Here is a 13221-nt window from a genome sequence, read left to right as displayed (position 1 = left end):
ATGCTAAAGGTTAAAGACAAAGAGAGAATCTTAAAAGCAGCAAGAGAAAAGTAGTTAGTTACCCACAAGGGAGCTCTCATAAGACTGTCAGCTGATTTCTCAACAGAAACTTTGCAGGCCAGAAAGGATTGGCACAAAATATTCAGCGATGAAGAGCAAAGACCTACAACCAAGATTACTCTACCCAGCAAAGTCTCAATTTCTTTATGACTCTTTTTCATATATAACTTCTGAAATACAGCATGAACTACCTTTCCCACCATGCTTAGTTCTTGATACTCCTGAAATAGGAGCCAAGAGGGAGAAAAAAAATTAAACCTTTTCCGACACCTGAGTGGACACTGATAATGTTGTAAAAATATGAAATTTTAAAATGTTAAGATAAACAAAGGGAAATGATTTATGCTCAATGGAAAGAAAAGAACAAAATTTGGAAACAGTATTATTATACTAGCTCTTAGCTTTTCCATCCAACAAAGCTCATTGCAAAACAAATATGAAAGGGGAAAACATCAGTTGTAAACTTCCCTGCTTGCCAATTAAATACTAAAAATTTATTTGGACTTTGATTTGGCTAATAAAAAGGTGAAACAAGCATCCTGACCACCCACAAAGGGACACCCAGCATTTATAACCAGAAATGTTAAATTTCTATCACCACCTGCTGGTTTACTATTTGAATAGCATCATGTGAAAAAGTTGAAAGGTCTAGACTCCGGAATACTTCAAGCAATTATTGGAGATGCTTTCTGAATTATTTAAGGATGAAATGTCATAATATCTGTAATTTATTTTAAAATGCTTCAGAACAAACATAAATGAAGCAAATACGGCAAAGTGTTGAAAACTGTTGGATCTAGGTGGTAGGTATCATAGATTGTTCATTTTAGCATTATGACTTTATGTGTTTTGGCAAACTTTCATTTAAAAAAAGCCACTTCACTATAAATCTAAGTAAATGCAAGAAACAGTAACGATGAACTATAACAAACAAAAGACTAAGAAGAGACTTACGGGTCAATTGTGACTCTAATACAAGACATTTTTGGGTCTCTTTGTTTGTTGTCTGCAGCATTGACTGAAAGAAAATAAAATATGCATTTGTAAAAAGTATTTTAAAAATTCTTTAACTCTTAGAAAGGAAAACTCAAGCACAGGAGAAGAATTAACGAGGTGTTAATTCAGCAATTTCTATTCACAGTACTGTTTCTAGGAAAGAATTCAACCTCACTGCTTCATCTTTGCCAACTATTGTTAAAAAGACTGCTCTGGATACAAAAGGTTTGCTAGGAATGATACTTCTTATGAAGGTTTTGACCAGTAAATCTTTATATGAAAGAATTTACTTACCTAGAATCTCATCAAAGATTTTGTATAAACCAGGAACGAAAGTGACTTCCCTATAGTTAATGCCAATATCTTCATCGTAAACCCACATTTGCTAGAAATAAGGCAAAGAGATATAGTTATTTTTACCCTACATTTATTCTGTTTTATCATCATGATTACTATAAAGTCTTTTGGATTAATACATATGTGTGTGTGTGTGTAATATAAATAGCCTAGGCCAGTTCCAGTGACACTCAAAGCACATGAAATAGAGAAAACCTGGAAAAGTACACATTTTAACTACTTAGTAACTGCATTTAATTAGTTCAATTTTACCTGGGTCACTAATTCCACAGAGCCAATGTAAGTGTCTGGACGGAGCAAAATGTGTTCCAACTGTGTTTTCTTTTGATAGATTCTTTCAATAGACAGTCTTTTCTTAGCATCTTCATTTTTCTTTGTTTTGTTGATTTGCATATTTTCATTTACAGGCTAGCAATTTAAAAAAGTTTGAAAAGGGAATTTTAATTATAGGTTTATCAGAAACTATAAACAAAACCCCTACCATAATGATATGCTTAAACATACAATAATAAATCGCAATTTTTTAGTAGGTATTGGTGGAGTTTACATTGTTTTGTACAAACAGGGAAATTTGAATGAACTGCAGCCACGTTCCCAGGTGTCAGTTTTAATACATATATTATCTCACTAAGTGTATCTGACATAGAGATATTTTCCTGGAATGTTTTAGATAGCAGTAAAATACATCCACTTATTTCATCTGCTCCATAAATATTTTCTGAGTGCCTACTATGTCCCAGGCACATAGTAGATTCTAGTTCAGCAGCAGTAGTTTGAGAGACTACGGATTTAATCCCTTGGCCACGTTAACGTTGTGAACACAGGAAGGACATATTTTGATCAACTCGGGCCTGCCGGCGCCTCAATGGAAATACTGTGCCCTGCTCTGCACCTTTCAAGGTCAGGGACATTCAATCCCATTTTCAGCCGGAGAGTAGGGGAGGAGAGCATCAGCACGTGCTGCTTGAAATCACATTATAATACAGATCTACGACAGGACCAACTGCATCCTGCCCCTAGAAACAGTAAAACAAAACACAGCACCGTAGAAGCCAGTTTAGCCGATAACTCTTCAATATTAGCACCATAAGGCGTTTCACCCTCTTCACGATCACGCGGAGCCCAGGAAACCGGGGTTCACACGGAATACAGGCTCCCAGCCTGCCGCGGCGGGACAGCCCAAGAACCTCGCCCCTCACCGGCAGCTAGAGATACCGGGCCGCGCTGAGGCTTCACGACCCGCCTCTTCCGCGAGCTATACCTGCAGTGGTGACACCTCCATGGTGACGGTCGTGAAAGGGCTCGAGAACCCTGCAAGCAACTAAACCAGCGGGGCCCACGAGACAATAAGAGAGAAAGCCGCTTCTCCACAGACGCTCGTCCGTTACGAGAGCAACTCCAGTCGGGTTTGAAACTTCCTCTAGCCCGCCCAAACCAGATAAGCCAATCGTTGACTCGCTCTCATCGGTTCCGTCCTGAAGACCAATCGGAGCTTGTCTTTTATGTCCACCAATTAACGGCTGAGATGACAGGGGTCTGTTCGAATGAACCAATTAGGCAAGGGAGGCGGGACTAGAGAGGATTCAAAAGGCACCACTTTGGGTCGTAAGGAGAGAGCGACAGGGAATCTGGCCAATGAAGAGGGCTCGTTCTTTCCGTGTAGAAAACTGAAGAGTCGCGCGGTAGAAGCTGGATGGGGTTTTGTGAGCTGCAGACTCGGATGAAAAGAGGAAGGAAAAAGATTTATTTCACAGGAACTAACTTATTTTAGACTCCTGAAATCTAAAAGCTGCCCTCCGTCCCGAGGTTTTTTAAGCTAGAAGAACGAATCTTAGCTCCATTTTCCTGAAGAAACTGAGCTCGGGCTTTCTGTACAGGCAGTCTGGCTATTTGATTAAGAGAACACTGGTTTTGGCGTCAGCCTCAACCCCGCCCCCCCGCCCCCCAATAATTTATTTTCAAAGAAACAAAAGCGCTACAGTTGTGGTTTGGGTTTTCATTTAATAGAAGTGTGTAGGGAGGCCACGCAAAATAGCAGCATTCAAAATCCCCCGGAGAGCGGCTGCAACTGGTCAAAGAAAGAGTAGTTTATAGTTACTGCCTCAGGAGCTGAGGATGGTTTAGGGGCCCATTCTAGGGCTGAAATTTTTTGCTCAGACTGCCAGTAGGATGCCCTGCTTGTGACTTTTGCTCTCCTCTGTGTTAAGTTCCCTGAACTCTGCGGTCCAGAACAGCTGTTCAGATTTGATAAAGAAATGCCAAAAACCAAAGTGTTTTTTTTTTTATGAATCTGATGTAAAAATGAGTAGATTTCTTCTTTCTTCGTCAGTCCACAATGTTAAAATGACCAAAACATGTCCTTAAAAGATGCTAGAAAAAATAACTGCACTATTTGCGTAACTACTGATTCTACTGAGCCACCTCCTTCCAATCATTTCCTGAGTTTCAGTCTCTGCTTGACGATTGCTAGTTGTGTGATCTTGATGGAGGCAGCTTCTAGGTGCTTTCGTTTCTTCTGCTAAAAAAAGGGAAATAAAAAGGATAGTACTACCTCAGAGTTGTGTGAGGAGTACACGAGATAAATGTAAGATGTTTAGAAGAGTAGGCTAATAGTATCGAAATCAGGAAGCAGGAAATTTCCTTAGGCTGGCATGACAATTTGAGGATTTAATTATTTTTTCTCTTCCTAGAGAACCAGAAGGTCAACCGATTGTCAAATCACCCAAGCATATTTAAAGCTCACTCTGCTGGCAAAGCTCCAGGAAGGGCCAGTGAGAAGAGAGTGTGATGTGACAAGAAGTCAAGGATAGAAGGAGCCCACAGGCTAGGGTGATTGAGAAAGCCAAAGGAATGGAGCTTTGGCATTGCTCTGGTTCCTGTTTCCTGGTCTCCTGGCGTCCAGTAGTTCCTGAGTGTTTTCAGCTTCACTCTGCTCACTACATGTGTTGATCAGAAAGGCAACTGCAATGCACAGGACTACCAGTGTCTCAGAGCGATTGAAGGAAGCCCATCCAGTAGCTTCTGTCTATCCAGAAGGCTGACCAGGCCCTGGGCTCCAGGGATGGTATGTCACTCTCTGCAACTTCCCCAGGACAGAGAATGACCCTGACAGAGATCAGTCATGGTGCCTTCTACCTCCTGGAACACAGAGGCCCAAGGTGGTAGGGGTGGGTGAGCATGCTTTCCCAAAGATAGCAGTCCAGCCTCTGCTACCCTTGCCTCCACCCTGTAGCTCGTCCCAGCCTGCAGTATCCTGTAAGATCCATCTGGGGATGAGGCAACAGGAATTTAAAAAGCAGCTCTAGCCCTGTTTTCGAGAACCCAGCTTTAAATCTCCCCTGCAGTTTAGCCTGATCCTGTGAGTCTCTGCTCAAATACTTGGATGCAGAACTATGGAGTCATAAGGACTTTGAAGTCAGAAATCACCCTGAGCCTCAGTTTTCTCATGTCATTATCCTTTACCCTTTATATATATATACTTATATATATTTACATATGTACATATATATACACACATATATATGTATATGTATATAAAAACTTGACTGCCAATTACATACTAAACATTATACTAATCACTTTATGTCATTTCCCCCTTAATCTTTATAATGGTCCTTTAAAGTGAAAAATCTCAGACTTGGAAGGATTAGGTAATTTCCTTAAGACTGCAAATTTCTACTTATCTTTTAAGCCTCGGATCCAATGGCACTTTCCTTTGAAGTTCTCCCTAACCACTGGGGATTCCTCTCTGTTTTCTTGACATTTAGTGAATTCCCTCTATTACATAGCATTGATCATGATATGTTGACCTGCAGGTCTTCTTCTTCAAACCGCAAGATCTTCTGAAGGCAGAGATTTGCCTGCACTTTTGCAACCCTCAGCATCTAGTACAACGCCCACTCCCCTGGAGGCTCTCCGTGAATGGTACGATCAGTACTATCATTATCCACATGGGGGCAGCATACCCAGGAGCAGACCCTCTTGTGCAGGAGTCTGCGGACTCCGGAGGGATAACCTGGCAAAATCAAACCCCTAAGTTAAGGGAATGGTGCACACATGCCTCTGCTTGAGTCCTGCTGGAAGCTGGGACCCACTGTATCAGCAGTTCACTCCGTCTTCTGGGGATTCAGTGGAAGGCTCAGTACCCAATGCTGACCTTGGTAGCCCGCTTTTGGGAACACTGGGGCTGTCCTTCAGCATCTGTACCTTGAACTCCAAGACCCAGTGAGGGAGCTACAGAAATGAAAACCCAAAAGGGGCTGAAGGGGTCAGCTGCAAGAGTCTTTGGAGACTTTTCTTGAATAAGGCTGCATCCCCATGAGGTAAAAGGGGGAGGAGGCGAAGTCTCCGCTAGGGTGAATGAACCCTGTTCCTACCTGGGAAGTGTGGGTAGGGAATCAGCAGCCCAAGCAATGTCCCTTTTCTCCTACCTTTCTCTCAGATATTCTGCTCTTCCCAGATCACTTCTAAGGATGGGGTTAGATGGGGATGCTGAGGGGTCAGGTGTTTCTACATCCACGTGGCTCACCTGAGCTCAGCAGAAAGGTAGAAACCAGGTAAAGTCTGCTCTCTGAAAGCAGAGACAGGGCAGTCATAGTGTGTCTCTGTAGATTCCTACTTCTCTTACTTGGGGCTACCTAGAGGCAGAAGGTGTACGTTGGGGGTGGTGATGTTGGTACTGGAGGAAGTATGGAGGTGGGAGGAGAGCAACCACTCATGCCAGGGCAGTTTGAGAGAGGTGGAGCAGATGAAGGCATGAGGTAAATGGCAGCATATTGCAATGACTTAAATTTTGAGCAAGCAGATGAGAGAAGAGAGGATGAGGGAGGCATCTGGAATCATTTATCCAGAGAAAAGAAAGATATTTTCACAAGCTTCACTGACATATAAGAGGTGACGTATCCAAGATGACACAATTCCCAGTCTATTGATGTTCTATTACACACACTACCTCCTCAAAGCCCAGGGAATTAATCTTTAATGGTGGAAGGTGATATTTGAGAGGCTATTTGAGGATGTTGCTTCAGGGAGGAAGAGAAGGTAGAAGACAAAGAGGGGAGAGCAGTCATGAAATGGGGTGGTGCTCTGGCCTAGTCTCTCAGGAGATCTATCTGAGCACAGATCACCTTTCCAGATGGACCTGGGCTCCAGGAGGCCTCCAAGCCTCTAGGACAAACCTGGGGCACCCATGGAGCCTCTCTCTCCCTTTGTGACCCTGTATTGGGATGGAAAAGGGAATAGGACACAGGATGAGGTGAGTTCTCCAGCCCTGGAGGAAGACCCCCAAGGAAAGAGAGATACCAGGGGAGGTGGGGTAGAGGGTCAGTGAACCAACACACATTATTGAGCATCTATTATGTGCTAGTCTAAGACCACACAGGGATGTGCGGAACACATTGTCTTACATATGAATATCATTTTTTTTTTTTTTGTAGGAAAAGGGGTAGGGAAGGATGGGGGGGGGGTAAAGAAAAGGAGGGAGGGAGTGAAGAAATAAAGAGAAGAAGAGAAAAGAAAGGCACAGTAACTCATATTGTAGTTGTGGCAATAGGACTAGAGAAAGAATGGCAAAAAAGCTCAGTGACAAATGAGTAGTACCCAGAAAGAAGGGTGTTAAGAGGATGTTGAGGAGTTCAGGGGGCTAGATCGAGTACGCTTTTCTCACCTGTGGACCTGGCTGGCTTGGCTGGCCTGGAGGAGACTCTCACCCAGAGGGCCACACTGGTGCCTGAGTCCATGGGAGCCTGTCTGGGCCTGGCAGCCTTGGAGGGACAGGGTAGCCCTAGGGTCTAAGGCCTAGTGTCCTCAGGGTTCCTGGGAGTCCATCATTCCCAGTCTCTAGGTATCCAGGGTGGTCCTGGAGTCTTCATGGCCAGCCCTGAGGCCCTGGAGATTCTGAAAACCCCTGGCAGCCAGGGGGACCAGGAGGTCCCACTGCACCTGGAAGGAGAGGCCGGAGGGGTGGATGTGAACCACAGAAGTGGGGGTGTGTATGTGGGGGTGGGGGACTCTTATAAGAGAAGGCAATGGGGCCAAGTCAGGAGCCCTAATGGCCTTGAGATCACTTAGGGAAATCTAAGATGGTCCTGGATGTGGGACATTAATTACGTCACCCATAGAATCATTAATTGACTATTGGGTTCCAGAGTATAAACAAAGAAATTGCCCCAGGAGGAATCTGGGTTCTTAGTTTGTGACCTCTATCACCACCTTTACCCCAGATCTCTGGTTCAGAGGAGGACCTTCAACCACCCTCCTACCCAAAGAATGCCATCATATGTCATCCGCTCCACCATTTGCCCATTCATCCACCCAACATTTACTTACCAGTCACCTCTCACCAACCACACACTATCCACCCCTCACCTCTGGTCTGACTGCTCCTCACAAAGGTGGGGCTGGTCTGGGGCCTGGGCTCCCTATAAGCCCCTTCTCACCAAGAAAGCCAGGAGCCTCTCATTGTTCTCCCTGTTGGAGCGGAGGAGGCATGTAGTAGAGATGCAAGTGGGGAGAGGAGGGCTTTCTGTCTCATTCCAACTCCTTAGTCTTACTTCTGTTCCCCTACCTCACTCCACTGCCATGCCAGAGGGTCCCAAAGTCCCTGAAATTTCTCATCGAGACTGGCATTTACCTGACATTCAGGGGGCCCAGCAGGGCAGGCACAACCAGAAGGTGGATTGGGAGTAGGGTTAGATCACCACAGAAGAGAGATTACAACTAGGCTGGCTCTTAGATCATTAGGTTCAACCTCCTCATTGTACAGATGGGGAAATTGAGGCACAGAGAGAGGTGTAACTGCCGGTCACTGCAACAGGGCAGCAAGCCAGCCTGGGAGATAGAGTGAGAAAGCAAGTTATGTCTCCTAATGTGCTGGGGAATAGGGTCACCTGGATTTGTCGCTTTCTCCCCAGCTCTGCAATTGGCAGAAATCCCAGATAAGGTCCTTGGGAGGTGTGATATTGTGATTTATAATAAGAAACGTATTTGGTCTTCCTCCAGTTCCTGGTGCCTCAGGTGGCATCTAGAATCCTGGGATGACTGGGGTGATCCAGAACCCCAAATCCCTTTTTATAGAAACCGTTGTGTGAAACGATCTCGAGAACTTAATTTGAGAAAAAAAAAAAAAACAATTTAATATACAGCTTCTTCATTTGAGCAAGAAAAAACACTCCTGATGATGATAATGATGATGAAGAAATTCCTTGCAAATGATGTGATCAGAAGTGATGTTACAGAGCTTCTGGGTTGGTGAACATGTAGAGCTCTGGGGAGAATGGCATGCCTGGAGAGGTTATGAAAGCTCTGTACCTCTTCCCACGAACCTTGTTCTATGCACCACTCTTCATCTGGCAGTTCTTGAGTTATATCCTTTTATAATGAACCTGTAATCTAGTAAGTAAAATGTTTCTCGGAGTTCTGTGAGCTACTCTAGCAAATTAATTGAGCCCAAGGAGGGGGGTCATTGGAACTTCTGATCTATAGCAGATCTGTCAGAAGCCCAGCTGACAATCTGAACTTGTGATTGGCATCTGTAGGACCAAACACGTAACCTGTGGGATCTGATCCTAACTCCAGGTAGATAGAGTCAGAATTGAGTTACATTGTAGGACACTCAGCCGGTGTTGGAAAATTACTTGATGGAGTTAGAAAACCCACACATCAGAATTAGTGTCAGAATTGCAGGAAGCATTAGGATGGGGGCCAGAAAGAGAGAAGTAGGATGGAGTTGGGTGTTGTGGGCCTCTACATGCATCCGTATGTTTCCCCGGCAATCTCATCTCTTTGGACTCTAGGTCCTTCCTTCTCTCACTCTATACTTGTTTACTTGTTTGCTAGTGAGGAGAGCCTGAGTAGAGGCTGAACGTCAGTGTGATCTGACAGAGCATGGGGGAGATCTCTCATTCCTTAGTGAGAGTCTCAGTAGGAGTAGGAGAGGGGACTGGCCTGCCTGGTAGCTAGCTGCTTGTGAACCCAAGGGTTTGATCTGAGGAAGAGGATACTTGGAGCTGCAGAGACCCATCTTCCAGTCCATCGTCCTCAGAGGGCCCTTGGATAATGCTGAGAGCAGACCTAGTAGATAGATTCAGGCTCCGAGACCTGGTCCAGCTTGGCAGCTAATGCCTCATTCCTTCCTCCAAAGAAAGAAAGCATGAATGAATGAATGAATGAAGGGAGGAGTCTGGACTGGGAACTCTGGTTTCATATCTGTCTCTAAATTTCTCCCATCTCTCCAAGTTCTTCATTTGATCACATCTATCCATTTTCTCTGCCTTTCTATCTCTCTGTCATATTCCATTTTTCAGTCTCTCCCTCTCTTGGCCTTCCCCTTACCCTTTTTCCTTCTCTCTAGCCTTCCACCTCAAAACATCATAGAATCTTAGATTCAAAAAAGGTCATAATAATGAGGCCACTAATTTGTAACCTACTTTCTGGGATATATGTCCTTTCACTTATATGGCCTCGTTTGATCCTCTTTAGCCCTACAGAGTGAAGTAGGGACTGGCATCTCCATTTTACAGATGAAGAAACTGAGGTCCATATGGTGAAGACACAAGCCCACAGTGTACAGCTAATCAGGGCAGAGCTGGGATTTGAACCCCTGGTTCTGACTGCAAGAGCTCTGCCCCATAGCCTGTGCACCCTAACCTCAGGGCAAAGCTCTTCTCCATTGCGGGATGTCTGACTTTCCCTGGCTTGGGGCCCAGCTTCTGCTGCTCTTTAGATCATCATGACTGGGTGGGGATGAGGAGCAGACTGCATAGATCTTGAGGATTACTGGCTCCAAACATTAAGCCTCTGGAAAAGTTGAAAGCTGAGGGAGTGAGAATGGGAGGAATCCAGGCTTCGGGAGAGAGGAGGAAGGAGGCTTTGTGGATTAGGGGCTCCAGGTGGGATGGGCCTTATTTCTGGGCCCTCTCAGCCCTCTTCAGCCATCTTTAGGACTGCCCCCACATCTCAGGACAAGTACAATCACAGACAGCAGCTCAAGAGGCCCCTGGCATGAAAAGCCTGGTGGGCACTGTGGCTTCTCGCTGAGACCCTCCCTTCTCACAGCTAGGGCACTGGGCTCTGGGCTGCATCCCAGCAGCATGACTGAGGGCACCAGAACTATCAGATTGGTGCAAGAGCTGGGCAGGCAAGGAAGGCACAACAGCTTCTGGGCACACAGAATGCTGACAGGGCAGCCTGGCAGGAGGAAGAGGTGTTGTCTGGGTTTGGGCAAAATTCTCAAGACTGTGATGCCTCTTAGGTACAGTGTGGGTACCAGTTGGGGCCTGGGCGCAGGCTCTGTATCATCCCATGAATGGGTTTAAATCACATTTAGTTGTCTACAGCCATGCCACCCTGAATAAGCCCGATTCCGTCTGATCTCAGACACTAAGCAGGGTCGGGCCTGGTTAGTACTTGGATGGGAGACCACCTAGGAAGACCAGGTGTTGTGGGCGTAAAAAAAAAAAGGGGGGGGGATTGTAAACTGACAAGGTCTTTGCAATCTGTGAGGTCAACCAAGGGTTGCCTCGCCTAAATAAATAAATAAATAAATAAATAAATAAATCACACTTAGTTGCTTGTGACCTGAAGCCAGTCTTTTCACTACCTGGAGCCCCATCTGAAAAAATGGATTTATAGGGTTACCATGGTGATCAGTAATCATAATGGCTAACATGGATTGAGTCTTGCTCTGTGCCAGACACTGTGCTGACTGCTTTATACACATTGTCTCTGTAGTTTCTTGCAAAGCTCTATCAGGCTAGGCTGGCATTATCCCTCTGTTACAACAGGGCATTTAAGGATAAGAGAGAGGATGTCACTTGGCCAAAATCACAGAGCTAGTAAATGGCAAATCCAGAATTCAGTGCAGGCATTTTGGCTCTAGGCTCTTAATCTCACTTGGCTGGTCATGGCTAATAACTAACACTCATTGGGCTCTTAATACGTAGTAGGCACCACTGTAAGCATTTCACTTAGATTCAGGCATTTAGTGATTATAGCCATACTATACAGTAGTCACTTAAATGAAAGACGGTACAGAGAGGTATACTAACTTGTCCTAAACCTACTGCCAGGAATCCAGTCCAGGTAGGCTGACTTGAGAGCCAGCACTCTTTTTTAAAGAATAAACAAACAAAAAGCTTTTTCTTAAAAAAAATTAGAGTGTAACATACAGAGAAGAAATATTTAGCTGCTCAATGAATTTTCACATACTGAATACATTATGTAACTAAATAATAAACTCTACCTGTACCCCAGAAGACCCCTTCCAGTAACTACTCCTACCCTTCTCCCCAAAAGTAACTTCTATCCTGATTTCTAAAACATAGATTAGTTTTTGCCTGTTTTTCAATTTTATATCAATAGAATCATACAGCAGTAATCTGTTCAATATGTGATTCATCTATGTTGCTGGATGTAGCAATAGTTTATACAACTATAGATTTATTTATTCTACTAGTAATCCCAATGTTTCGCTGAATAATGCTGCTATGAACACTCTTATACATGTTTTTGGAATACTCACACTCACATTTCTGTTGGGTGTATATCTGGAGGTGAATGATGTTGGGCCCAGAGCCCACAGCTCACTGGTGATGCTCTGGCAGCATAGGCAGCATCGCACAGGGTGCTATGTCCATAGCAGACAGTAAATATATTTGGCTTAAGTCTTGGCTCAATTACTTACCAGCTGTGTTACCTTGAATGAGCCTCATCACCTCTCTGGGTGATAACAGAGCTTTCACAGGGCCCAACATCGTTCACTTGGCTGTCTCCTCCTCCTTGTTGCCGCCTCTCCTTTGGGCAATGAGAAAGAGATTCTGTTGGTGCCAATCAGCCTGGGAACAGTGCCAACTCTGGAAGGTTGGGAGCCATGCCATTATTGGGCCTAGGACCATGGCGAAGGACTCCAGAGGTTCTAAATTCCTAAACTGCCTGAGCTGGAAGGGGCTTCACAATTCAGTGAGTTCCCCTCTCCCATTTTACAAATGGTAAAACTGAAGCTGAGGTAGGGGAAGTGGCCACAAAGCTGGAAAGAAGCAGAGATGGATGGACTGGAGATTTGAAACTGGATCCTGGCCAGCCCAACTGCAGATGGACTCTCTTCTCCACACTCCTTTCCCTGCCAGGGTGTTCACTTCTGGAGCTGCACATCCTAAGGGAGGGACTCAGGCTCCGTTCTCTGGACCAGACCGCTGTATTGTGGGGTCTCTATGGAGATCCTTATTCTCTTTATCTGGTCTCTTCAAGTGTGGGGCCCTGCTGGGCAAGGAAGAAGTCATACTGCTGTGCCATTGCTCAGCTCATACACCTGGGATGATCGTGGAGGATGCTGTACATGGGGCCTGGACACCAGCTGACATGGAGAGAAGCTGAGCTCCCTACTCAATGGACAGTCCAGGGAAGCCAGGAAGGGGCTGGGAAGCCAAAGATATGGGGAGGTCTGGGGCCCAGTCCCACGTCAATGCAATATCTGCTCTGATCCCCTGCACCCAGCTTGCACTCTGTACCACAGTCTTTTGTCCTTGGCATTTGTCTAGAATGCTTATGACTGCTGTTTCAGTAGGCAAGAAAACATAGGGGTTAATCATACTGACTCTGGAGCCAGACTGCCTAGGTTCACATCTCTGTTCTTCCACTTACTTGCTGTGTGACCTCGAGTAAGTTACATACCCTTCTGTGCCTCAATTTCCCTATCTTAAAAAGGGGATAATGATAGCACCTACTTCATGAGGTTGTTGTGAAGTGCATATGAGTGAAGCACTTAGAACCATGTCCAGCATTTGCAACTTGAACCGAGGTCCTCTGACTCCA

The 13221-nt window shown here is 45.1% G+C and overlaps 1 protein-coding gene and 1 pseudogene across 1 annotated transcript in view; one reads left to right on the top strand and one right to left on the bottom strand.

The window, feature by feature from the left end:
• Positions 1-2843, bottom strand: part of TOP2A (DNA topoisomerase II alpha) — a 23238-nt gene extending 20395 nt beyond the window's left edge. Inside the window, exons 1-4 of the mRNA XM_006924676.3 lie at positions 2675-2843; positions 1666-1821; positions 1351-1441; positions 1015-1078 (exon numbers count right to left, since the gene is read on the bottom strand). Coding sequence (XP_006924738.1) covers positions 1015-1078; positions 1351-1441; positions 1666-1821; positions 2675-2695 — 332 coding nt within the window. The 5' untranslated portion in view covers positions 2696-2843. The remainder of the gene's footprint in view (positions 1-1014; positions 1079-1350; positions 1442-1665; positions 1822-2674) is intronic.
• A 7897-nt stretch (positions 2844-10740) lies between these two features.
• On the top strand, positions 10741-10859 carry LOC112473223 (annotated as a pseudogene).
• The last annotated feature ends 2362 nt before the right edge of the window (positions 10860-13221 follow it).

This window comes from Pteropus alecto, unplaced genomic scaffold (genome assembly GCF_000325575.1).
Source record: "Pteropus alecto unplaced genomic scaffold, ASM32557v1 scaffold98, whole genome shotgun sequence".
In the NCBI taxonomy this organism is placed as follows: domain Eukaryota; kingdom Metazoa; phylum Chordata; class Mammalia; order Chiroptera; family Pteropodidae; genus Pteropus; species Pteropus alecto.
This window is presented reverse-complemented; position numbering and strand designations above follow the sequence as displayed.